Here is a 25,735-nt window from a genome sequence, read left to right on the forward strand (position 1 = left end):
GATGTTGGGAGGTTGGGGTGGTTCTGTGGCGAGTGTGGCGGTGGGGAGGAATGTCGGCGGGAGAGGCTGGGGCAGAGCGTGGTGGAAGAGAGGGAGGAGGTTGGACAGGAGGAGGAGGCTCAGGGTTTTGAGACTCACCTTGTTGAGTGCAGAGGAGAAGGTGTGCAGAGAAGGTTGTGAGGGAGAGAGGTGCTGGGCCAGCTTTTATGGTGGTGCGCGAGGGGCGGGACACGCTTTGTGCATGAGTGCATTTTGCAGGCAGCAGCTGTGTCCTGGCCCAGCGTGGCGAGTCATGAGGTGGGGTGTGTTTTCCTTGCCCCAGTTCTTCAATGTCATGTCCTCCTCTTGAGGACGTGTCCACTATGTGGTGGCAGCATCTTTGAAGTGTAAGTGTTAGAGGCCGAAGACTTGGTGCTGCTGAAGTGTGTCAGGGCAGGCGCAAGAGGTGACCAAAGCGTAGGAGAGGTGTAATGGTGTCAGTGAGGCCATTGCTTAGCACTTTTGTCGTGTAGTTTGTGGGTGCATTGTGAAGAGGAAATGACAATTGCTGGTAGCCACGCAAACCACTGCTCAACCCTGGTCAGAAGAGTTGATGACGAGGTATGAATATGGATTTCTGAAGAGGACATCATGCTTGACCAAGCTATGCATCTTCTGCATTAAAGTGAGTAGGTCTGTAGAGGGGGAAAGAACAAAGGCTTGTGTTTACCTTGAATTTTGCATGAAGCCTTTTATGTTTTCTCTCCTTGCATCCTCCTAGAAAAGACCAAAATGCATGCTTTGCATAAGTGACCAGCAAGTTGAACTGCCAAGTGGTTGAATGGTTGGGGCCAGAGGCTTGTGATGGGTGGCAGGGTGTCCTGATGGAAAGAAATCTCAATTAATGTAGCCCAGGAAGTGGATCTTTGGGAACAAATCTGTTCAGCATCCTTCGCAATGACATGAGCAGTGGGATGGAGTGAACCCTCAGCAAGGCGGCAGATGGTAACTCTCATTTTAAAGACGTAAAATGGAGACCCAGGTCAACTATCAGCCTGTCAGTGTCACCTCTGTGCCTGCCAATGTCACGGATTGTGGCAGATCCTCCTGGAAACTATGCCAAGGCATGTGGAAATTAAGGAGGAGATTGCTGAAAGACAAGATGCCTTCCCAAAAGGCAAATTGTTCCTTAGAAATTTGGAGTCTTTGTGCGATGGGTCTACAATGTTGGTGGGGAAGGGAAGAGGAACAGAACTCACCTACCTGGCCTTCTGCAAATCACATGGAAGTGTCTCACGCATCATCCTTTTCTAAATGGAGGCTGCGTGCAGTGAGGCTACAGTGTTGGTGGAGAAGGGAAGAGGAACTGGCCTCATCTACTTGGCCTTGTGTAATGTATTTGATACTGCCACTCACAGCACCCTTGTCTCTGACATTGAAAGATGTGGATTTGGTGGGTGGACCTCTTGGTTTGTAAGAATTATGCGGGATTGTTCCACTCAGAGTGCTGGGGTCAAGGTCTCGATGTACAGGTGGAGATCAGTGACTAGCGGTGTCCACCTAGTGTCTGTCCTGGGACAACGATTATTCACTGTCTTTGTCAGGGACATAGAGAGTGGGAGTGAGTGCACCCTCAGGGAGTCTGAAGAAGACACCAAGCTGAGTGGTATGATGGATACCCAAGAGGAAAGGTCTGTCCTTGTCTAAATGGAGAGATGTGGATCTGATGAGTGGATCGCTTGGTTGATAAGGAATCATCTGGATGCCGAAGTATTGTGGTCAATAGCTTGTTGTCCGGGTAGAGACCAGTCACGATTGGTGTCGTCAGGAGTCCATATTGAGACCAGTATTATTTACGGTCTTTGCCAGGGCCGCAGACAATGGCATTGAGTGCACCCTCTGCCAGTTTGCAGATGACACCAAGCTGAATGATGTTGTGGACTCTCCAGAGGAAAAGGTTGCCAGCCAGAGCAGCCTTGACCAGCTAGGGACATGAGCCTATGCAAATCTGCGAGTTCGACAAGGCCAAATGCCAGGTCCTTGTCCTTGATATGAGTCAGCAATGTGCACTGGTGGTGAAGACTGAGGGTATTCTGGAGTGTGTCAAGAAGAGTGTAGCAGGAGGGTTGAATGAAATGCTCCTCCCCATCTACTCTGCCCTAGGGAGGCTGCATAGAATCCTAGAATAGTTGGGGTTGGAAGGGATCTTAAAGATCATCTAGTTCCATCCCCTTGCCATGGGGAAGGACATCCCACTAGATGAGGTTACCCAAGCCCCTATCCAATCTGGCCTTAAACAAGTCCTGGGGTGGAGCATCGCCAGCTCCAGAAACTCAAGGAACTATTGGAGAGAGTCCAGTGGAGGCCATGGAGGTGCTTAAAAGGCCTAGAGCTTCTCTCTGACTTTGAAAGGTTGAAAGACCCTGGTTGCTTTTGCTTGGAGAAGAGAAGATTGAGAAGAGAAATCATCAAAGAAGATTAATATGCAAAGAGAAGGATTCAAGAGGATGGGGCCAGACTTTTCTAAGTAGACGCTAGCTACTGGACAAGGAGCAACGGGCGCAAATAGTAGCACAGGAAGTTAAACGTGAGCATGAGCAAAGCCTGATTTATTGTAAGGGTGATAGAGCACTGGGCAGCCAGTTCTGGAGATACTGAAATCCAATCTGATGCATTCCTGTACAGCCTGATTGAGGTGACCCTGCTTTAGCAGGAGGTTTGGACTGGGAGATCTCCAGAGATCTCTTCCAATGCAACCCAACCATTCTGTGGTTCTGTAGTTCTGTGATTTTGCTTGCTGTGGTGGCCAGAGAGTCATCCTGGGGAAGAGTCAAGAGTTTGTTAACCAGGGGAGCTGACATCGGAGGTCTGGATAGCGGTGAACTAGCATGGGCATGATTTGCCTGGGCAAGCGAAGGGCTTTTGTCATGTTCTGGAAGTGTCTCTGCCCTGCTCTCTATTGTTGTTGTGGCTGGGGATATAAACCATACGTGGAGATTGCAACATCTTTCCAACCACCTCAATGGCCAGTGTAGCCTTGGTGTTGTGCTGGGTGAGGTTGGAGGAACTTTAAAAGAAGAGAGGAGGCGACTCAAGCTTGAATGCAGGAGAACTTTATTGAATGGAGAGAAATTGAGAAGGCAGGAGCGCCAAGAGGAAGAGAGCAGATCTGAGGTGCAAGGAGGTGCATCCTCAACCCATGGTGTGGCTTCCAGGGGGTGGGTGGTCAGTGTCAGGGGTGATGGTGACGACCTTTAGCAGGTGTAGCAGCCTCTCCTGCCACCGTACCAGCCGAGACCTCTGCCACCATAGCAGCCCAGGCCTCCCAAGCCGTAGCCGTAGCCATAGCCGAAGGCCCCGTTGGAGACAGGCACTCCCTGGTAGCTGAGTTCGCTGCCCACGGCAGCCGATGCGGAGGATCCGACGGTGGTGCTCTGGGGGAAGGAGGTGAGGATGGGTCCTGGCAGGGTGACCAGCACGGCAGGAGGCTGGATGACGACGGAGGAGTCCTGGCACTGCCTGACACAGGGCTCGTTGCAGCTGTTGGCCAGCGGGGCGGGTGCGCAGGGGCGACAGAGGTCGTTGCAGGCCATGGGTGTGGTGTGGAGGGTCCCTGGAAGAGAAGGTGTTGAGCAAGGGTCAGGATGTTGGTTTGCAAGGGGCAAAGTGTGAGGAGGGCAGGAGAATGGGGAGGCGTGGGTGGGTCTGTGAGGTTTGTGGTGGTGGGGAGGCATGTGGGCTGTTGAGGCTGGGGTAGAGCATGGTGGAAGAGAGGGAGGAGGTTGGACAGGAGAAGGAGCCTCAGGGTTTTGAGACTCACCTTGTTGAGCGTGGAGGAGACGGTGTGCAGGGAAGGTTGTGAGGGAGAGAGGTGCTGGGCCAGCTTTTATGGTGGTGCGCGAGGGGCGGGACGGGCTTTGTGCATGAGTGCATTTTGCAGGCAGCAGCTGTGTCCTGGCCCAGCGTGGCGAGTCATGAGGTGGGGTGTGTTTTCCTTGCCCCAGTTCTTCAATGTCATGTCCTCCTCTTGAGGACGTGTCCACTATGTGGTGGCGGCTGCTTTGATGTGAGAGTGTTAGAGGCCAAAGTCTTGGTGCTGCTGAAGTGGGTCAGGGCAGGCGCAAGAGGTGACCAAAGCGTAGGAGAGGTGTAATGGTGTCAGTGAGGTAATCGCATGGTATATTTCTTGTGTGGTTTGTGAGTGCGTTGTGATGATCTGACCCCATTTCCTGGCAGCCTGACCCAGCTCAGCCCGAATTAGGAGAGGCAAGGAGGTCATCAACATGTCATGCCATCTACTTGGCCCTGGTGGCAGCTTTCAAGGCAAAGGTCTGGAAGTCTAAATCTTGGTGGTGATGGTGAATGTCAGGGTGGGCCGAAGAGGCAACCAAAGAATCGCAGAGTTGGGATGTTGTCTGTGAGGACGTCATGTGGCACTCGTGTGGCGTGGTTCGTGGGTACATTGGGAAGAAGGCACCCCAAGCAGGGAGACCCAGAGCTGTCAGACACAGAACAGACAAAAAGGTTGTGGGTAGTCCCGAGCGTGTCGTTTCAAAGGGAACATTGTGTTTGACAAGCATCTGTGTCTTCTACATCAAAGTGGCTAGGTTTGTATAAAAGTAAAGAATCAAGGCTGGTGTTTTCCTTGAGTTTTGATGATTTCTCGCCTCACATGCTCCTAGACAAGACAAAAATGTACGTGTGTCAGAAGTGACCTGCGAGATGGACTGCAAAAGGGAAACCCAAATCAACAACCAGCCTGTCAGTGTTACCTCTGTTCCTGGCACGGTCACGAATCCTGGTGGATCCTGCTGGATATTATGTCAAGGAAGATGGAAATTCTGGAGGCCATAGCTGAAAGGCAAGAGGGCTTCACAAAAGGCAAATTGTGCCTCACAAGTTTTGAGGTTTTCTTCAATGGCACTACAGCGTTGATGGATAATGGAGGATGAACTACCTCATCCACCTGGCCTTGTGCAAAGCATTTGATTCTATTGCACACAACAGACTTGTCCCTACGATAGAGAGATGTGGATTTGATGGGTGGATGTTTCGGTGAGTAAGGAATATGCAGGAGTCCAAGTGCACTCAAAGCGTTGCGGTTAATGCCTTGATGTCCAGGTGGAGACCAGTAATGTGTGGTGTTCATCTGGTGTCCTTAGGGGAACCAGGACAATTTACTGCCTTTGCCAGACACACGGAGACAGGGATTGAGTGCACCCTTAGCGAGTTTGTATGTGACACCAAGCTGAACGTGAGCCAGCAATGTGCCCTTCTGGCCAAGGAGACCAGTAGTATCCTGGGCTGCATGAAGAAGTGTGTAATAAACAGGTCAGGGGAGATGCTCCTCCCTGCCTACTCTGCGGTAGTGAGGCTGCATCTGGAGTCTTGTGTCCCGTTCCATGCTCCTCAACTCAAGACAGAAAAGGTACCTGTGGAGAAACTGCAGTAGAGTACAAGATGATGTTTGGACTGGAATTTGTGTCTCCTAAGGAGAGGCAGAGACGTGGGTGTGTTTATCCTGGAGAAGAGAAGGACGAGGGGCTCCTATCACTGCTTATGAATATCACCAGGGCCTTGGCCAACAGGATGGGCCCAGATCATTTTGAGTGGTGCCCAGCTACAGGACAAGGGGCATCAGGTACAAAATGGAACTTGCGTTTCCCAAGCAAACATCTCAAAATGTTATTCTTGTGAGAGTGATGGTGCGCTGGAATTGGCTGCCCAGGGAGGGAGTGCAGTCTACTTCTCCGGAGTTCCCGAAATCCAGTCTGGATGCATTCGTGTAGAGCCTGATTGAGGTGACCCTGCTTTAGCAGAAGGTTTGGACTTGGAGATCTCCAGAGATCTCTTCTACAATAACCCAACCATTCTGTGATTCTGCAGTTCTGTGATTTTGATTCTGTGGTGGGGAGAGAGTCGTCCTGGGGAAGAGAGTCAAGTGTCTGCTTTCCTGGGGAGCTGGCATCAGAAGTCTGGATAGTGGTGCATGAGCAGGGGCAATATTTGTCTTGGCAAGTGAAGGGCTTGTGTCATGTTCTGGAAGTGTCCCTGTGCTGCTCTGTGTTGTTGTTGTGACGGGGGACGTAAAGCCTAGGAGGAGCTTGTAATCTCTTTCTAGCCACCCCAATGGCCACTGTAGCCCTGGCTTTGTGCTGGGTGGGGTTGGAAGAAGCTTGGGAGAAGAAAGAAGAGGAGGCTTCTCAGGCTGGGATGCAGGAAAACTTTATTGGGTGGGTGCGGAAATAGAGAAGACAGAAGCGTCAAGTGGAAGGGAGCAAGTTCGAGGTGCAAGGACGTGCATCTTCAAGCCATGGTGTGGCTTCCAGGGTATGAGTGGTTGGTGTCAAGGGTGGTGGAGAGGACCCTTAGCAAGGGTAGCAGCCTCTCCTGCCACCGAACCAGCCGAGACCTCTGCCACCATAGCAGCCCAGGCCTCCCAAGCCGTAGCCGTAGCCGTAGCCGAAGGCCCCGTTGGAGACGGGCACTCCCTGGTAGCTGAGTTCGCTGCCCACGGCAGCCGATGCGGAGGATCCGACGGTGGTGCTCTGGGGGAAGGAGGTGAGGATGGGTCCTGGCAGGGTGACCAGCACGGTGGAAGGCTGGATGACGACGGAGGAGTCCTGGCACTGCCTGACGCAGGGCTCGTTGCAGCTGTTGGCCAGCGGGGCGGGTGCGCAGGGGCGGCAGAGGTCGTTGCAGGCCATGGTGTGGTGTGGAGGGTCCCTGGAAGAGAAGGTGTTGAGCAAGTGGTGGCGCATGGGGTTTTGAAGTGTGGAGTGTGAGGAGGGCAGGGATGTTGGGAGGTTGGGGTGGTTCTGTGGCGAGTGTGGCGGTGGGGAGGAATGTCGGCGGGAGAGGCTGGGGCAGAGCGTGGTGGAAGAGAGGGAGGAGGTTGGACAGGAGGAGGAGGCTCAGGGTTTTGAGACTCACCTTGTTGAGTGCAGAGGAGAAGGTGTGCAGAGAAGGTTGTGAGGGAGAGAGGTGCTGGGCCAGCTTTTATGGTGGTGCGCGAGGGGCGGGACGGGCTTTGTGCGTGAGTGCATTTTGCAGGCAGCAGCTGTGTCCTGGCCCAGCGTGGCGAGTCATGAGGTGGGGTGTGTTTTCCTTGCCCCCGTTCTTCAATGTCATGTCCTCCTCTTGAGGACGTGTCCACTTGGTGGTGGCGGCATCTTTGAAGTGTGAGTGTTAGAGGCCAAAGACTTGGTGCTGCTGAAGTGTGTCAGGGCAGGCGCAAGAGGTGACCAAAGCGTAGGGGAGGTGTAATGGTGTCAGTGAGGCCATTGCTTACCACTTTTGTTGTGTGGTTTGTGGGTGCATTGTGAGGAGGAAATGGCAATTGCTGGTAGCCACACAAACCACTGCTCAACCCTGGTCAGAAAGGTTGATGAGGACGTATGAATATGGATTTCTGAAGAGGACATCATGCTTGACCAAGCTATGCATCTTCTGCATTAAAGTGAGTAGGTCTGTAGAGGGGGAAAGAACAAAGGCTTGTGTTTACCTTGAATTTTGCGTGAAGCTTTTTATGTTTTCTCTCCTTGCATCCTCCTAGAAAAGACCAAAATGCATGCTTTGCATAAGTGACCAGCGAGTTGAACTGCCAAGTGGTTGAATGGTTGGGGCCAGAGGCTTGTGATGGGTGGCAGGGTGTCCTGATGGAAAGAAATCTCAATTAATGTAGCCCAGGAAGTGGATCTTTGGGAACAAATCTGTTCAGCATCCTTCGCAATGACATGAGCAGTGGGATGGAGTGAACCCTCAGCAAGGCAGCAGATGGTAACTCTCATTTTAAAGACGCAAAAGGGAGACCCAGGTCAACTATCAGCCTGTCAGTGTCACCTCTGTGCCTGCCAATGTCACGGATTGTGGCAGATCCTCCTGGAAACTATGCCAAGGCGTGTGGAAATTAAGGAGGAGATTGCTGAAAGACAAGATGCCTTCCCAAAAGGCAAATTGTTCCTTAGAAATTTGGAGTCTTTGTGCGATGGGTCTACAATGTTGGTGGGGAAGGGAAGAGGAACAGAACTCACCTACCTGGCCCTCTGCAAATCATATGAAAGTGTCTCACGCATCATCCTTTTCTAAATGGAGGCTGCGTGCAGTGAGGCTACAGTGTTGGTGGAGAAGGGAAGAGGAACTGGCCTCATCTACTTGGCCTTGTGTAATGTATTTGATACTGCCACTCACAGCACCCTTGTCTCTGACATTGAAAGATGTGGATTTGATGGGTGGACCTCTTGGTTTGTAAGAGTTATGCGGGATTGTTCCACTCAGAGTGCTGGGGTCAAGGTCTCGATGTACAGGTGGAGATCAGTGACTAGCGGTGTCCACCTAGTGTCTGTCCTGGGACAACGATTATTCACTGTCTTTGTCAGGGACATAGAGAGTGGGAGTGAGTGCACCCTCAGTGAGTCTGAAGAAGACACCAAGCTGAGTGGTATGATGAATACCCAAGAGGAAAGGTCTGTCCTTGTCTAAATGGAGAGATGTGGATCTGATGAGTGGATTGCTTGGTTGATAAGGAATCATCTGGATGCCGAAGGATTGTGGTCAATAGCTTGTTGTCCCGGTAGAGACCAGTCACGAGTGGTGTCGTCAGGAGTCCATATTGGGACCGGTATTATTTACGGTCTTTTCCAGGGCCGCAGACAATGGCATTGAGTGCACCCTCTGCCAGTTTGCAGATGACACCAAGCTGAATGATGTTGTGGACTCTCCAGAGGAAAGGGTTGCTAGCCAGAGCAGCCTTGACCAGCTAGGGACACGAGCCCATGCAAATCTGCGAGTTCGACAAGGCCAAATGCCAGGTCCTTGTCCTTGATATGAGTCAGCAATGTGCACTGGTGGTGAAGACTGAGGGTATTCTGGAGTGTGTCAAGAAGAGTGTAGCAAGAGGGTTGAATGAGATGCTCCTCCCCATCTACTCTGCCCTAGAGAGGCCGCATAGAATCCTAGAATAGTTGGGGTTGGAAGGGATCTTAAAGATCATCTAGTTCCATCCCCTTGCCATGGGGAAGGACATCCCACTAGATGAGGTTACCCAAGCCCCTATCCAATCTGGCCTTAAACAAGTCCTGGGGTGGAGCATCGCCAGCTCCAGAAACTCAAGGAACTATTGGAGAGAGTCCAGTGGAGGCCATGGAGGTGCTTAAAAGGCCTAGAGCTTCTCTCTGACTTTGAAAGGTTGAAAGACCCTGGTTGCTTTTGCTTGGAGAAGAGAAGATTGAGAAGAGAAATCATCAAAGAAGATCAATATGCAAAGAGAAGGATTCAAGAGGATGGGGCCAGACTTTTCTAAGTAGACGCTAGCTACTGGACAAGGAGCAACGGGCGCAAATAGTAGCACAGGAAGTTAAACGTGAACATGAGCAAAGCCTGATTTATTGTAAGGGTGATAGAGCACTGGGCAGCCAGTTCTGGAAAAACTGAAATCCAATCTGATGCATTCCTGTACAGCCTGATTGAGGTGACCCTGCTTTAGCAGGAGGTTTGGACTGGGAGATCTCCAGAGATCTCTTCCAATGCAACCCAACCATTCTGTGGTTCTGTAGTTCTGTGATTTTGCTTGCTGTGGTGGCCAGAGAGTCATCCTGGGGAAGAATCAAGAGTTTGTTAACCAGGGGAGCTGACATCGGAGGTCTGGATAGCGGTGAACTAGCATGGGCATGATTTGCCTGGGCAAGCGAAGGGCTTTTGTCATGTTCTGGAAGTGTCTCTGCCCTGCTCTGTATTGTTCTTGTGGCTGGGGACATAAACCATACGTGGAGATTGCAACATCTTTCCAACCACCTCAATGGCCACTGTAGCCTTGGTGTTGTGCTGGGAGAGGTTGGATGAACTTTAAAAGAAGAGAGGAGGCGACTCAAGCTTGAATGCAGGAGAACTTAATTGAATGGAGAGAAATTGAGAAGGCAGGAGCGCCAAGAGGAAGAGAGCAGATCTGAGGTGCAAGGAGGTGCATCCTCAACCCATGGTGTGGCTTCCAGGGGGTGGGTGGTCAGTGTCAGGGGTGATGGTGACGACCTTTAGCAGGTGTAGCAGCCTCTCCTGCCACCGAACCAGCCGAGACCTCTGCCACCATAGCAGCCCAGGCCTCCCAAGCCGTAGCCGTAGCCATAGCCGAAGGCCCCGTTGGAGACGGGCACTCCCTGGTAGCTGAGTTCGCTGCCCACGGCAGCCGATGCGGAGGATCCGACGGCGGTGCTCTGGGGGAAGGAGGTGAGGATGGGTCCTGGCAGGGTGACCAGCACGGCAGGAGGCTGGATGACGACGGAGGAGTCCTGGCACTGCCTGACACAGGGCTCGTTGCAGCTGTTGGCCAGCGGGGCGGGTGCGCAGGGGCGGCAGAGGTCGTTGCAGGCCATGGGTGTGGTGTGGAGGGTCCCTGGAAGAGAAGGTGTTGAGCAAGGGTCAGGATGTTGGTTTGCGAGGGGCAAAGTGTGAGGAGGGCAGGGGAATGGGGAGGCGTGGGTGGGTCTGTGGGGTTCGTGGTGGTGGGGAGGCATGTGGGCTGTTGAGGCTGGGGTAGAGCATGGTGGAAGAGAGGGAGGAGGTTGGACAGGAGAAGGAGCCTCAGGGTTTTGAGACTCACCTTGTTGAGCGTGGAGGAGATGGTGTGCAGGGAAGGTTGTGAGGGAGAGAGGTGCTGGGCCAGCTTTTATGGTGGTGCGCGAGGGGCGGGACGGGCTTTGTGCATGAGTGCATTTTGCAGGCAGCAGCTGTGTCCTGGCCCAGCGTGGCGAGTCATGAGGTGGGGTGTGTTTTCCTTGCCCCAGTTCTTCAATGTCATGTCCTCCTCTTGAGGACGTGTCCACTATGTGGTGGCGGCTGCTTTGAAGTGAGGATCTTAGAGGTAAAAGGCTTGGTGTCGATGTTGGGTGCCAGGGCAGGCGCAAGAGGTGACCGAAGCGTAGGAGAGGTGTAATGGTGTCAGTGAGGTAATCACATGGTACATTTCTTGTGTGGTTTGTGAGTGCGTTGTGATGATGGGAGCCCATTTCCTGGCAGCCTGACCCAGCTCAGCCCGAATTAGGAGAGGCAAGGAGGTCATCAACATGTCATGCCATCTACTTGGCCCTGGTGGCAGCTTTCAAGGTAAAGGTTTGGAAATCTAAGTCTTGGTGGTGATGGTGAATGTCAGGGTGGGCCGAAGAGGCAACCAAAGCATCGCAGAGTTGGGATGTTGTCCGTGAGGTCGTCATGTGGCACTCGTGTGGCGTGGTTCGTGGGTACATTGGGAAGAAGGCACCCCAAGCAGGGAGACCCAGAGCTGTCAGACACAGAACAGACAAAAAGGTTGTGGGTAGTCCCGAGCGTGTCGTTTCAAAGGGAACATTGTGTTTGACAAGCATCTGTGTCTTCTACATCAAAGTGGCTAGGTTTGTATAAAAGTAAAGAATCAAGGCTTGTGTTTTCCTTGAGTTTTGATGATTTCTCACCTCACGTGCTCCTAGACAAGACAAAAATATATGTGATGCATAAATGACCTGCGAGATGGACTGCAAAAGGGAAACCCAAATCAACAACCAGCCTGTCAGTGTTACCTCTATTCCTGGCATGGTCACGAATCCTGGTGGATCCTGCTGGATATTATGTCAAGGAAGATGGAAATTCTGGAGGCCATAGCTGAAAGGCAAGAGGGCTTCACAAAAGGCAAATTGTGCCTCACAAGTTTTGAGGTTTTCTTCAATGGCACTACAGCGTTGATGGATAATGGAGGATGAGCTACCTCATCCACCTGGCCTTGTGCAAAGCATTTGATTCTATTGCACACAACAGACTTGTCTCTACGATAGAGAGATGTGGATTTGATGGGTGGATGTTTCGGTGAGTAAGGAATATGCAGGAGTCCAAGTGCACTCAAAGCGTTGCGGTTAATGCCTTGATGTCCAGGTGGAGACCAGTAATGTGTGGTGTTCATCTGGTGTCCTTAGGGGAACCAGGACAATTTACTGCCTTTGCCAGGCACACGGAGACAGGGATTGAGTGCACCCTTAGCGAGTTTGTATATGACACCAAGCTGAACGTGAGCCAGCAATGTGCCTTTCTGGCCAAGGAGACCAGTAGTATCCTGGGCTGCATGAAGAAGTGTGTAATAAACAGGTCAGGGGAGATGCTCCTCCCTGCCTACTCTGCGGTAGTGAGGCTGCATCTGGAGTCTTGTGTCCCGTTCCATGCTCCTCAACTCAAGACAGAAAAGGTACCAGTGGAGAAACTGCAGTAGAGTACAAGATGATGTTTGGACTGGAATTTGTGTCTCCTAAGGAAAGGCAGAGACGTGGGTGTGTTTATCCTGGAGAAGAGAAGGACGAGGGGCTCCTATCACCGCTTATGAATATCACCAGGGCCTAGGCCAACAGGATGGGCCCAGATCATTTTGAGTGGTGCCCAGCTACAGGACAAGGGGCATCAGGTACAAAATGGAACTTGCGTTTCCCAAGCAAACATCTCGAACTGTTATTCTTGTGAGAGTGATGGTGCGCTGGAATTGGCTGCCCAGGGAGGGAGTGCAGTCTACTTCTCCGGAGTTCCCGAAATCCAGTCTGGATGCATTCGTGTAGAGCCTGATCGAGGTGACCCTGCTTTAGCAGTAGGTTTGGACTTGGAGATCTCCAGAGATCTCTTCCAAAATAACCCAACCATTCTGTGATTCTGCAGTTCTGTGATTTTGCTTCTGTGGTGGGGAGAGAGTCATCCTGGGGAAGAGAGTCAAGTGTCTGCTTTCCTGGGGAGCTGGCATCAGAGGTCTGGATAGTGGTGCATGAGCAGGGGCAATTTTTGTCTTGGCAAGTGAAGGGCTTGTGTCATGTTCTGGAAGTGTCCCTGTGCTTCTCTGTGTTGTTGTTGTGGCGGGGGACGTAGAGCCTAGGAGGAGCTTGTAATCTCTTTCTACCCACCCCAATGGCCACTGTAGCCCTGGCTTTGTGCTGGGTGGGGTTGGAAGAAGCTTGGGAGAAGAAAGAAGAGGAGGCTTCTCAGGCTGGGATGCAGGAAAACTTTATTGGGTGGGTGCGGAAATAGAGAAGACAGAAGCGTCAAGTGGAAGGGAGCAAGTTCGAGGTGCAAGGACGTGCATCTTCAAGCCATGGTGTGGCTTCCAGGGTATGAGTGGTTGGTGTCAAGGGTGGTGGAGAGGACCCTTAGCAAGGGTAGCAGCCTCTCCTGCCACCGAACCAGCCGAGACCTCTGCCACCATAGCAGCCCAGGCCTCCCAAGCCGTAGCCGTAGCCATAGCCGAAGGCCCCGTTGGAGACAGGCACTCCCTGGTAGCTGAGTTCGCTGCCCACGGCAGCCGATGCAGAGGATCCGACGGTGGTGCTCTGGGGGAAGGAGGTGAGGATGGGTCCTGGCAGGGTGACCAGCACGGTGGAAGGCTGGATGACCACGGAGGAGTCCTGGCACTGCCTGACACAGGGCTCGTTGCAGCTGTTGGCCAGCGGGGCGGGTGCGCAGGGGCGGCAGAGGTCGTTGCAGGCCATGGGTGTGGTGTGGAGGGTCCCTGGAAGAGAGGGTGTTGAGCAAGTGGTGGCGCATGGGGGTTTTGAAGTGTGGAGTGTGAGGAGGGCAGGGTTGTTGGGAGGTTGGGGTGGTTCTGTGGCGAGTGTGGCGGTGGGGAGGAATGTCGGCGGGAGAGGCTGGGGCAGAGCGTAGTGGAAGAGAGGGAGGAGGTTGGACAGGAGGAGGAGGCTCAGGGTTTTGAGACTCACCTTGTTGAGTGCAGAGGAGAAGGTGTGCAGAGAAGGTTGTGAGGGAGAGAGGTGCTGGACCAGCTTTTATGGTGGTGCGCGAGGGGCGGGACGGGCTTTGTGCATGAGTGCATTTTGCAGGCAGCAGCTGTGTCCTGGCCCAGCGTGGCGAGTCATGAGGTGGGGTGTGTTTTCCTTGCCCCAGTTCTTCAATGTCATGTCCTCCTCTTGAGGACGTGTCCACTTGGTGGTGGCGGCATCTTTGAAGTGTGAGTGTTAGAGGCCAAAGACTTGGTGCTGCTGACGTGTGTCAGGGCAGGCGCAAGAGGTGACTAAAGCGTAGGAGAGGTGTAATGGTGTCAGTGAGGCCATTGCTTAGCACTTTTGTCGTGTGGTTTGTGGGTGCATTGTGAGGAGGAAATGGCAATTGCTGGTAGCCACACAAACCACTGCTCAACCCTGGTCAGAAAAGTTGATGAGGACGTATGAATATGGATTTCTGAAGAGGACATCATGCTTGACCAAGCTATGCATCTTCTGCATTAAAGTGAGTAGGTCTGTAGAGGGGGAAAGAACAAAGGCTTGTGTTTACCTTGAATTTTGTGTGAAGCCTTTTATGTTTTCTCTCCTTGCATCCTCCTAGAAAAGACCAAAATGCATGCTTTGCATAAGTGACCAGCGAGTTGAACTGCCAAGTGGTTGAATGGTTGGGGCCAGAGGCTTGTGATGGGTGGCAGGACGTCCTGATGGAGGGAAATCTCAATTAATGTAGCCCAGGAAGTGGATCTTTGGGAACAAATCTGTTCAGCATCCTTCGCAATGACATGAGCAGTGGGATGGAGTGAACCCTCAGCAAGGCAGCAGATGGTAACTCTCATTTTAAAGACGTAAAATGGAGACCCAGGTCAACTCTCAGCCTGTCAATGTCACCTCTGTGCCTGCCAATGTCACGGATTGTGGCAGATCCTCCTGGAAACTATGCCAAGGCGTGTGGAAATTAAGGAGGAGATTGCTGAAAGACAAGATGCCTTCCCAAAAGGCAAATTGTTCCTTAGAAATTTGGAGTCTTTGTGCGATGGGTCTACAATGTTGGTGGGGAAGGGAAGAGGAACAGAACTCACCTACCTGGCCTTCTGCAAATCATATGGAAGTGTCTCACGCATCATCCTTTTCTAAATGGAGGCTGCGTGCAGTGAGGCTACAGTGTTGGTGGAGAAGGGAAGAGGAACTGGCCTCATCTACTTGGCCTTGTGTAATGTATTTGATACTGCCACTCACAGCACCCTTGTCTCTGACATTGAAAGATGTGGATTTGATGGGTGGACCTCTTGGTTTGTAAGAATTATGCAGGATTGTTCCACTCAGAGTGCTGGGGTCAAGGTCTCGATGTACAGGTGGAGATCAGTGACTAGCGGTGTCCACCTAGTGTCTGTCCTGGGACAACGATTATTCACTGTCTTTGTCAGGGACATAGAGAGTGGGAGTGAGTGCACCCTCAGTGAGTCTGAAGAAGACACCAAGCTGAGTGGTATGATGAATACCCAAGAGGAAAGGTCTGTCCTTGTCTAAATGGAGAGATGTGGATCTGATGAGTGGATCGCTTGGTCGATAAGGAATCATCTGGATGCCGAAGGATTGTGGTCAATAGCTTGTTGTCCGGGTAGAGACCAGTCACGATTGGTGTCGTCAGGAGTCCATATTGAGACCAGTATTATTTACGGTCTTTGCCAGGGCCGCAGACAATGGCATTGAGTGCACCCTCTGCCAGTTTGCAGATGACACCAAGCTGAATGATGTTGTGGACTCTCCAGAGGAAAGGGTTGCCAGCCTGAGCAGCCTTGACCAGCTAGGGACACGAGCCCATGCAAATCTGCGAGTTCGACAAGGCCAAATGCCAGGTCCTTGTCCTTGATATGAGTCAGCAATGTGCACTGGTGGTGAAGACTGAGGGTATTCTGGAGTGTGTCAAGAAGAGTGTAGCAAGAGGGTTGAATGAGATGCTCCTCCCCATCTACTCTGCCCTAGAGAGGCCACATAGAATCCTAGAATAGTTGGGGTTGGAAGGGATCTTAAAGATCATCTAGTTCCATCCCCTTGCCATGGGGAAGGACATCCCACTAGATGAGGTTACCCAAGCCCCTATCCAATCTGGCCTTAAACAAGTCCTGGGGTGGAGCATCGCCAGCTCCAGAAACACAAGGAACTATTGGAGAGAGTCCAGTGGAGGCCATGGAGGTGCTTAAAAGTCCTAGAGCTTCTCTCTGACTTTGAAAGGCTGAAAGACCCTGGTTGCTTTTGCTTGGAGAAGAAAAGATTGAGAAGAGAAATCGTCAAAGAAGATCAATATGCAAAGAGAAGGAGTCAAGAGGATGGGGCCAGACTCTTCTAAGTAGACGCTAGCTACTGGACAAGGAGCAACGGGCGCAAATAGTAGCACAGGAAGTTGAACGTGAACATGAGCAAAGCCTGATTTATTGTAAGGGTGATGGAGCACTGGGCAGCCGGTTCTGGAGATACTGAAATCCAATCTGGATGCCTTCCTGTACAGCCTGATTGAGGTGACCCTGCTTTAGCAGGAGGTTTGGACTGGGAGATCTCCAGAGATCTCTTCCAACCCAACCCAATCCAACCCAACCATTCTGTGGTTCTGTAGTTCTGTAATTTTGCTTGCTGTGGTGGCCAGAGTGTTGTCCTGGGGAAGAGTCAAGAGTTTGTTACCTAGGGGAGCTGACATCGGAGGTCTGGATAGTGGTGAACTAGCATGGGCATGATTTGCCTGGGCAAGCGAAGGGCTTTTGTCATGTTCTGGAAGTGTCTCTGCTCTGCTCTCTATAGTTGTTGTGGCTGGGCATATAAACCATACGTGGAGATTGCAACATCTTTCCAACCACCTCAATGGCCACTGTAGCCTTGGTGTTGTGCTGGGTGCGGTTGGAAGAACCTTAAAAGAAGAGAGGAGGCGACTCAAGCTTGAATGCAGGAGAACTTCATTGAGGGGGAAAAAAATTGAGAAGGCAGGAGTGCCAGAGGAAGGGATCATGTCCGAGGTGCAAGGAGGTGCATCCTCAACCCATGGTGTGGCTTCCAGGGTGTGGGTGGTCAGTGTCAGGGGTGATGGTGATGACCTCTAGCAGGCATACAGGACAAGGGGCATCAGGTACAAAATGGAACTTGCGTTTCCCAAGCAAACATCTCAAAATGTTATTCTTGTGAGAGTGATGGTGCGCTGGAATTGGTGGCCCAGGGAGGGAGTGCAGTCTACTTCTCCGGAGTTCCCGAAATCCAGTCTGGATGCATTCCTGTAGAGCCTGATTGAGGTGTCCCTGCTTTAGCAGTAGGTTTGGACTTGGTGATCTCCAGAGATCTCTTCCAAAATAACCCAACCATTCTGTGATTCTGCAGTTCTGTGATTTTGCTTCTGTGGTGGGGAGAGAGTCGTCCTGGGGAAGAGAGTCAAGTGTCTGCTTTCCTGGGGAGTTGGCATCAGAGGTCTGGATAGTGGTGCATGAGCAGGGACAATTTTTGTCTTGGCAAGTGAAGGGCTTGTGTCATGTTCTGGAAGTGTCCCTATGCTGCTCTGTGTTGTTGTTGTGGCTGGGGACGTAGAGCCTGGGAGGAGCTTGTAATCTCTTTCTACCCAACCCAATGGCCACTGTAGCCCTGGCTTTGTGCTGGGTGGGGTTGGAAGAAGCTTGGGAGAAGAAAGAAGAGGAGGCTTCTCAGGCTGGGATGCAGGAAAACTTTATTGGGTGGGTGTGGAAATAGAGAAGACAGAAGTGTCAAGTGGAAGGGATCAAGTTCGAGGCGCAAGGACGTGCATCTTCAACCCATGGTGTGGCTTCCAGGGTGTGAGTGGTTGGTGTCAAGGGTGGTGGAGAGGACCCTTAGCAAGGGTAGCAGCCTCTCCTGCCACCGAACCAGCCGAGACCTCTGCCACCATAGCAGCCCAGGCCTCCCAAGCCGTAGCCGTAGCCATAGCCGAAGGCCCCGTTGGAGACGGGCACTCCCTGGTAGCTGAGTTCGCTGCCCACGGCAGCCGATGCGGAGGATCCGACGGTGGTGCTCTGGGGGAAGGAGGTGAGGATGGGTCCTGGCAGGGTGACCAGCACGGTGGAAGGCTGGATGACGACGGAGGAGTCCTGGCACTGCCTGACACAGGGCTCGTTGCAGCTGTTGGCCAGCGGGGCGGGTGCGCAGGGGCGGCAGAGGTCATTGCAGGCCATGGGTGTGGTGTGGAGGGTCCCTGGAAGAGAAGGTGTTGAGCAAGGGTCAGGATGTTGGTTTGCGAGGGGCAAAGTGTGAGGAGGGCAGGGGAATGGGGAGGCGTGGGTGGGTCTGTGAGGCTCGTGGTGGTGGGGAGGCGTGTGGGCTGTTGAGGATGGGGTAGAGCATGGTGGAAGAGAGGGAGGAGGTTGGACAGGAGAAGGAGCCTCAGGGTTTTGAGACTCACCTTGTTGAGCGTGGAGGAGACGGTGTGCAGAGAAGGTTGTGAGGGAGAGAGGTGCTGGGCCAGCTTTTATGGTGGTGCGTGAGGGGCGGGACGGGCTTTGTGTGTGAGTGCATTTTGCAGGCAGCAGCTGTGTCCTGGCCCAGCGTGGCGAGTCATGAGGTGGGGTGTGTTTTCCTTGCCCCCGTTCTTCAATGTCATGTCCTCCTCTTGAGGACGTGTCCACTCGGTGCTGGCGGCATCTTTGAAGTGAGAGTGTTAGAGGCCAAATTCTTGGTGCTGCTGAAGTGTGTCAGGGCAGGCGCAAGAGGTGACCGAAGCGTAGGAGAGGTGTTATGTTGTCAGTGAGGTAATCACATGGTACATTTCTTGTGTGGTTTGTGAGTGCGTTGTGATGATGGGAGCCCATTTCCTGGCAGCCTGACCCAGCTCAGCCCGAATTGGGAGAGGCAAGAAGGTCATCAACATGTCATGCCACCTACTTGGCCCTGGTGGCAGCTTTCAAGGCAAAGGTTTGGAAGTCTATGTCTTGGTGGTGATGGTGAATGTCAGGGTGGGCCGAAGAGGCAACCAAAGCATCACAGAGTTGGGATGTTGTCCGTGAGGTCGTCATGTGGCACTTGTGTGGCGTGGTTCGTGGGTACATTGGGAAGAAGATACCCCAAGCAGGGAGACCCAGAGCTGTCAGACACAGAACAGACAAGAAGGTTGTGGGTAGTCCCAAGCGTGTCGTTTCAAAGGGGACATTGTGTTTGACAAGCATCTGTGTCTTCTACATCAAAGTGGCTAGGTTTGTATAAAAGTAAAGAATCAAGGCTGGTGTTTTCCTTGAGTTTTGATGATTTCTCGCCTCACATGCTCCTAGACAAGACAAAAATGTATGTGTGTCAGAAGTGACCTGCGAGATGGACTGCAAAAGGGAAACCCAAATCAACAACCAGCCTGTCAGTGTTACCTCTGTTCCTGGCATGGTCACGAATCCTGGTGGATCCTGCTGGATATTATGTCAAGGAAGATGGAAATTCTGGAGGTGATAGCTGAAAGGCAAGAGGGCTTCACAAAAGGCAAATTGTGCCTCACAAGTTTTGAGGTTTTCTTCAATGGGACTACAGCGTTGATGGATAATGGAGGATGAACTACCTCATCCACCTGGCCTTGTGCAAAGCATTTGATTCTATTGCACACAACAGACTTGTCTCTACGATAGAGAGATGTGGATTTGATGGGTGGATGTTTCGGTGAGTAAGGAATATGCAGGAGTCCAAGTGCACTCAGAATCACAGAATCACAGAATAACCAGGTTGGAAGAGACCCACCGGATCATCGAGTCCAACCATTCCTATCAAACACTAATCCATGCCCCTTAGCTCCTCTTCCATCTGTGCCTTAAACACCTCCAGGGAAGGTGACTCAACCACCTCCCTGGGCAGCCTGTTCCAGTGCCCAATGACGTTTCCTGTGAAGAATTTTTTCCTAATGTCCAGCCTAAACCTCCCCTGGCGGAGCTTGAGGCCATTCCCTCTTGTCCTGTCCCCTGACACTTGGGAGAAAGGCCAGCACCCTCCTCTCTACAACCTCCTTTCAGGTAGTTATAGAGAGCAATGAGGTCACCCCTCAGCCTCCTCTTCTCCAGGCTAAACAACCCCAGCTCTCTCAGCCGCTCCTCATAAGGCCTGTTCTCCAGCCCTTTCACCAGCTTTGTTGCTCTTCTCTGGACTCTCTCCAGAGCCTCAACATCCTTCCTGTGGTGAGGGGCCCAGAACTGAACACAGGATTCGAGGAGCGGTCTCACCAGTGCCGAGTACAGAGGGAGGATAACCTCCCTGGACCTGCTGGTCACGCCGTTTCTGATACAAGCCAAGATGCCATTGGCCTTCTTGGCCACCTGGGCACACTGCTGGCTCATATTCAGTCGGTTGTCAACCAACACACCCAGGTCCCTCTCCTCCAGGCAGCTTTCTAGACAGACTTCTCCTAGTCTGTAGCACTGCACAGGGTTGTTGTGCCCCAAGTGCAGGACCTGGCATTTGGCCTTGTTAAACCTCATGCCATTGGACTCTGCCCAGCGGTCCAGCCTGTTCAGATCCCTTTGCAGAGCCTCCCGACCCTCCAGCAGATCGACACTTCCACCCAGCTTAGTGTCGTCCACAAACTTGCTAAGGGTGCACTCGATGCCTTCATCCAGATCATTGATGAAGACATTGAAGAGGGCTGGACCCAGCACTGAGCCCTGGGGAACCCCACTTGTCCCTGGCCTCCAGCTGGATTTCACACCATTTACCACCACTCTCTGGGCCTGGCCATCCAACCAGTTTTCCACCCAGGAGAGTGTGCGCCTGTCCAGGCCAGAGGCTGACAGTTTCTCAAGCAGAACACTGTAAGAAACTGTGTCAAAGGCTTTGCTGAAGTCCAGGAAGACCACATCCACAGCCTTTCCCTCATCCAGCAGCCGAGTCACTTTGTCATAGAAGGCGATCAGGTTAGTCTGGCAAGAGCTGCCTTTTGTGAACCCATGTTGACTGGGCCTGATTACCCGGTTCTCTTGCATGTGCTTCATGATAGCACTCAAGATCACCTGCTCCATGACTTTCCCTGGCACTGAGGTCAGACTGACAGGCCTGTAGTTCCCTGGGTCCTCCCTGCGGCCCTTTTTGTAGATGGGCACAACATCAGCCAGCCTCCAGTCCAGTGGGACTTCCCCAGTCTTCCAGGACTGTTGGAAGATGATGGAAAGGGGTTTGGCCAGCACATCCGCCAGCTCCTTCAGTACCCTAGGGTGAATCCCGTCCGGCCCCATAGACTTGTGACTGTCCAGTCGGGCTAGCAAGTCTCTGACCACCTCCTCTTGGATCATGGGAGCCTCATTATGCTCCTCTAGCTCCTGGGTTAGTACACAGACGGAACGACCCTCCTTATGACTAAAGACTGAGGCAAAGAAGGCATTAAGTACCTCAGCGTTTTCCTCATCCCCTGTTACTGTTGTTCCTTCTGTGTCCAACAGGGACTGTATGGTCTCCCTAGTCCGCCTTTTATTATTTATATATTTGTAGAAAGATTTTTTGTTATCTTTCACTGACTTGGCCAATCCAATTTCTAGCTGAGCCTTAGCCCTTCTGATTTTTTCCCTACACAATCTCACTTCCCTCCTGTAGTCCACCCAAGAGGCCTGTCCCTTCTTCCAGAGGCCATAAACATTTCTCTTCTTCTTGATATCCCTCAAGATCTCTCTATTCAACCAAGCTGGCTTTCTCCCCTGCCGGCTTTTTTTCCGGACCACGGGGATGGCTTTCTCCTGAGCTGGTAGGACCACCCTTTTGAAGAGCTCCCAGCCCTCCTGGGCTCCCTTGCCCTTGAGTACTGTCTCCCATGAGACTTCACCAACCAGCCTGCTGAAGAGATCAAAGTCTGCCCTCTGGAAATTTAATGTTACCGTCTTGCTAACCACCCTCTTCACTTCACCTAGAACAGAAAATTTTATCATCTCATGGTCGCTTAGTCCTAGGCGTCCACCTACCGCCACATCCCCTACAAGGCCTTCTCTGTTCACCAACAGCAGGTCCAGGAGGGCACCTTCCCTGGTTGGTTCATTCACCAACTGTGCGAGGAAGTTGTCTCCCACGCACTCCAGGAACCTCCTAGACTGCTTCCTTTCTGCCGTGTTGTACACCCAGCAGATATCAGGCAGATTGAAGTCTCCCACCAGAACGAGAGGCATCGATCTAGAGATTGACCGCAGCTGTTTATAGAAGAGCTCATCAGCTGCTTCTCCTTGGTTGGGTGGTCTGTAACAGACTCCCATCACAAAATCTACCTTCTGGTGGGCTCCTCTGATTTTGACCCACAGGCACTCAACCTCCTGATCGCCACAATCCATCTCAGTGATGTCCAAGTCCTCCCTTACAAAGAGGGCTACCCCGCCTCCTCTCCTACCCTTCCTGTCCCGCCTGAAAAGCTTATACCCCACCATAGCCGTACTCCAGTTATATGAGTCGTCCCACCACGTTTCCGTGATGGCAACGACATCATAGGCCCCTTGCCCTACGACAGCTTCCAGCTCTTCCTTCTTATTTCCCATGCTGCATGCATTGGTGTAAATGCACTTCAGCTGAGCTGCCGAGCCTTCAGCCCTCCTAGAGGGAACAGGGTTCGTTCCCAACTGCCTGGTAACTGGAGTAGTTAACACCAGAGTGCCTGCATCTTCCTTAGCACCCCGAGGTGTGTTCTCCCCCACTTTTTGTGCGGTGAGGTACTGGTGGTCCTCACCCGCGCACCCTCTCCCAATCACCAATTCCCCACATCCAGGCTCGTTCCTGTCTAGCCTGGGCTCAACCCCCTCCCCCTTCACATCTAGTTTAAGCTCGATTTATGAGCTTGGCTAGGTTTCTAGCAAGGGCTTTAGCCCCGCTAGGAGACGCATGTGTCCTGCCCTTAGCGAGAAAGCCTGGGGGTGCGTAAGCCCCGCCATGATCAAAAAAGCCAAAGCCCCTCTCCTCGCACCAGGCTCGGAGCCAGGTATTAATCGAATTCTTCATCCTGGCTTCCCGCTCCTCTCTATTTAGCATTGGGATGGAGCAGAATACTACTTGTGCCCCAGAGCCCTCCATCATTCTCCCAATTGCCCTGAAGCCATTCTTGATGGCTTTGGCCTTTTTGTTTGTTAGGTTGTCATTACCAGTTTGGACTACTATCAGAGGATAGTAGTCTGTCTCGTGAACCAGGGAAGGAAGTTTTCTAGCTACCTCCTTCCCTGATGCACCCAGTAAGCAGCAGACCTCTCTGTGGAGGGGGTCCGGTCTGCAAATGGGTCCCTCTGTTCCTTTTAGGAGGGAGTCCCCTACAACAATCACCCTCCTCCTCTTCTTGATGGAGGATGTTTTTATCTATTTCTGAGAATGGTGCAGCCTAGGGAAGGATTCTAGGCTGTGGGAGACACCATCCTCATCCTCAGGGCTGGATTCCACCTGCAGCACCTGGTACTTGTTCGCCAGGGGGATCTGGGGCTTTGCTGTCTGGGTGAGGGGAGCAGGTTTCCTTCCTCTGGCAGGAACTTGCTGCCACTCCCCATCTCTTGTTCCCCCAAACCGTGCAGTTTGCAGGTGGATGATGTTCGGACACACTAGCTCGAGCAGGCTGCTGAGTTAGTGAGAGGGCCCTGCTCCACTGGTCAATCTCCCTCTCACACTCCCTGATGGTCCTCAGCCTCTTCACCTCCTCTCTTAGCTCCTTCACCATGTGAAGGAGTTCCCCTACTCGAGCGCAGCTTTCACGAGTGGGGCCAGTACCAGAGGCACTCAAAGCATTACGGTTAATGCCTTGATGTCCAGGTGGACACCAGTAATGTGTGGTGTTCATCTGGTGTCCTTAGGGGAACTAGGACAATATACTGCCTTTGCCAGGCACATGGAGACAGGGATTGAGTGCACCCTTAGTGAGTTTGTATGTGACACCAAGCTGAACGTGAGCCAGCAATGTGCCCTTCTGGCCAAGGAGACCAGTAGTATCCTGGGCTGCATGAAGAAGTGTGTAATAAACAGGTCAGGGGAGATGCTCCTCCCTGCCTACTCTGCAGTAGTGAGGCTGCATCTGGAGTCTTGTGTCCCGTTCCATGCTCCTCAACTCAAGACAGAAAAGGTACCAGTGGAGAAACTGCAGTAGAGTACAAGATGATGTTTGGACTGGAATTTGTGTCTCCTAAGGAGAGGCAGAGATGTGGGTGTGTTTATCCTGGAGAAGAGAAGGACGAGGGGCTCCTATCACTGCTTATGAATATCACCAGGGCCTTGGCCAACAGGATGGGCCCAGATCATTTTGAGTGGTGCCCAGCTACAGGACAAGGGGCATCAGGTACAAAATGGAACTTGCGTTTCCCAAGCAAACATCTCGAAATGTTATTCTTGTGAGAGTGATGGTGCACTGGAATTGGCTGCCCAGGGAGGGAGTGCAGTCTACTTCTCCGGAGTTCCCGAAATCCAGTCTGGATGCATTCGTGTAGAGCCTGATCGAGGTGACCCTGCTTTAGCAGTAGGTTTGGACTTGGAGATCTCCAGAGATCTCTTCCAAAATAACCCAACCATTCTGTGATTCTGCAGTTCTGTGATTTTCCTTCGGTAGTGGGGAGAGAGTCGTCCTGGGGAAGAGAGTCAAGTGTCTGCTTTCCTGGGGAGCTGGCATCAGAGGTCTGGATAGTGGTGCATGAGCAGGGGCAATTTATGTGTTGGAAAGTGAAAGGCTTGTGTCATGTTCTGGAAGTGTCCCTGTGCTGCTCTGTGTTGTTGTTGTGGCTGGGGATGTAGAGCCTAGGAGGAGCTTGTAATCTCTTTCTACCCACCCCAATGGCCACTGTAACCTTGGCTTTGTGCTGGGTGGGGTTGGAAGAAGCTTGGGAGAAGAAAGAAGAGGAGGCTTCTCAGGCTGGGATGCAGGAAAACTTTATTGGGTGGGTGTGGAAATAGAGAAGACAGAAGCGTCAAGTGGAAGGGAGCAAGTTCGAGGCGCAAGGACGTGCATCTTCAACCCATGGTGTGGCTTCCAGGGTGTGAGTGGTTGGTGTCAAGGGTGGTGGAGAGGACCCTTAGCATGGGTAGCAGCCTCTCCTGCCACCGAACCAGCCGAGACCTCTGCCACCATAGCAGCCCAGACCTCCCAAGCCGTAGCCGTAGCCATAGCCGAAGGCCCCGTTGGAGACAGGCACTCCCTGGTAGCTGAGTTCGCTGCCCACGGCAGCCGATGCAGAGGATCCGACGGTGGTGCTCTGGGGAAAGGAGGTGAGGATGGGTCCTGGCAGGGTGACCAGCACGGTGGAAGGCTGGATGACGACGGAGGAGTCCTGGCACTGCCTGACACAGGGCTCGTTGCAGCTGTTGGCCAGCGGGGCGGGTGCACAGGGGCGGCAGAGGTCGTTGCAGGCCATGGGTGTGGTGTGGAGGGTCCCTGGAAGAGAAGGTGTTGAGCAAGGGTCAGGATGTTGGTTTGCGAGGGGCAAAGTGTGAGGAGGGCAGGGGAATGGGGAGGCGTGGGTGGGTCTGTGAGGTTCGTGGTGGTGGGGAGGCGTGTGGGCTGTTGAGGCTGGGACAGAGCATGGTGGAAGAGAGGGAGGAGTTTGGACAGGAGAAGGAGCCTCAGGGTTTTGAGACTCACCTTGTTGAGCGTGGAGGAGACGGTGTGCAGGGAAGGTTGTGAGGGAGAGAGGTGCTGGGCCAGCTTTTATGGTGGTGCGTGAGGGGCGGGACGGGCTTTGTGCGTGAGTGCATTTTGCAGGCAGCAGCTGTGTCCTGGCCCAGCGTGGCGAGTCATGAGGTGGGGTGTGTTTTCCTTGCCCCAGTTCTTCAATGTCATGTCCTCCTCTTGAGGACGTGTCCACTATGTGGTGGCGGCTGCTTTGAAGTGAGAATCTTAGAGGTAAAAGGCTTGGTGTCGATGTTGGGTGTCAGGGCAGGCACAAGAGGTGACCGAAGCGTAGGAGAGGTGTAATGGTGTCAGTGAGGTAATCGCATGGTACATTTCTAGTGTGGTTTGTGAGTGCGTTGTGATGATGGGAGCCCATTTCCTGGCAGCCTGACCCAGCTCAGCCCGAATTAGGAGAGGCAAGAAGGTCATCAACATGTCATGCCATCTACTTGGC

General features: G+C 52.6%; 4 protein-coding genes across 4 annotated transcripts; all 4 read right to left on the reverse strand.

The window, feature by feature from the left end:
• Positions 1 to 3,233: 3,233 nt before the first annotated feature.
• Positions 3,234 to 6,686, reverse strand: LOC138718700 (feather keratin-like). The gene is made up of 2 exons (XM_069853200.1): positions 6,418 to 6,686; positions 3,234 to 3,333 (listed from the first exon to the last, which is right to left on the reverse strand). The coding sequence occupies exons 1-2, from the start codon at positions 6,684 to 6,686 to the stop codon at positions 3,234 to 3,236; spliced, it is 369 nt and encodes a 122-aa protein (XP_069709301.1).
• A 3,206-nt stretch (positions 6,687 to 9,892) lies between these two features.
• LOC138718660 (feather keratin-like) lies at positions 9,893 to 10,346 on the reverse strand. Its single transcript, XM_069853160.1, has one exon. It carries the CDS (start codon positions 10,344 to 10,346, stop codon positions 10,008 to 10,010), a length of 339 nt encoding a protein of 112 aa, XP_069709261.1. The 3' UTR covers positions 9,893 to 10,007.
• Positions 10,347 to 13,121: 2,775 nt separating this feature from the next.
• Positions 13,122 to 17,890, reverse strand: LOC138718701 (feather keratin-like). Its single transcript, XM_069853201.1, has 2 exons — positions 17,622 to 17,890; positions 13,122 to 13,221 (listed from the first exon to the last, which is right to left on the reverse strand). Exons 1-2 carry the CDS (start codon positions 17,888 to 17,890, stop codon positions 13,122 to 13,124), a joined length of 369 nt encoding a protein of 122 aa, XP_069709302.1.
• Positions 17,891 to 24,685: 6,795 nt separating this feature from the next.
• LOC138718661 (feather keratin-like) lies at positions 24,686 to 25,024 on the reverse strand. Its single transcript, XM_069853161.1, has one exon. It carries the CDS (start codon positions 25,022 to 25,024, stop codon positions 24,686 to 24,688), a length of 339 nt encoding a protein of 112 aa, XP_069709262.1.
• Positions 25,025 to 25,735: the final 711 nt, after the last annotated feature.

Source organism: Phaenicophaeus curvirostris, chromosome 3 (genome assembly GCF_032191515.1).
Source record: "Phaenicophaeus curvirostris isolate KB17595 chromosome 3, BPBGC_Pcur_1.0, whole genome shotgun sequence".
NCBI classification, from domain to species: Eukaryota; Metazoa; Chordata; class Aves; order Cuculiformes; family Cuculidae; genus Phaenicophaeus; species Phaenicophaeus curvirostris.

Excerpts from the sequence above, each read along its gene's own strand:
- LOC138718700 (XM_069853200.1), bottom strand. The coding sequence starts at position 6,686 with ATGGCCTGCAACGACCTCTGCCGCCCCTGCGCACCCGCCCCGCTGGCC. Across the intron at positions 3,334-6,417 it reads GGCTACGGCTACGGCTTGGG|CTTCGGCTATGGCTACGGCT; the intron begins AGGCCTGGGCTG and ends CTCCAACGGGGC.
- LOC138718660 (XM_069853160.1), bottom strand. The coding sequence starts at position 10,346 with ATGGCCTGCAACGACCTCTGCCGCCCCTGCGCACCCGCCCCGCTGGCC.
- LOC138718701 (XM_069853201.1), bottom strand. The coding sequence starts at position 17,890 with ATGGCCTGCAATGACCTCTGCCGCCCCTGCGCACCCGCCCCGCTGGCC. Across the intron at positions 13,222-17,621 it reads GGCTACGGCTACGGCTTGGG|CTTCGGCTATGGCTACGGCT; the intron begins AGGCCTGGGCTG and ends CTCCAACGGGGC.
- LOC138718661 (XM_069853161.1), bottom strand. The coding sequence starts at position 25,024 with ATGGCCTGCAACGACCTCTGCCGCCCCTGTGCACCCGCCCCGCTGGCC.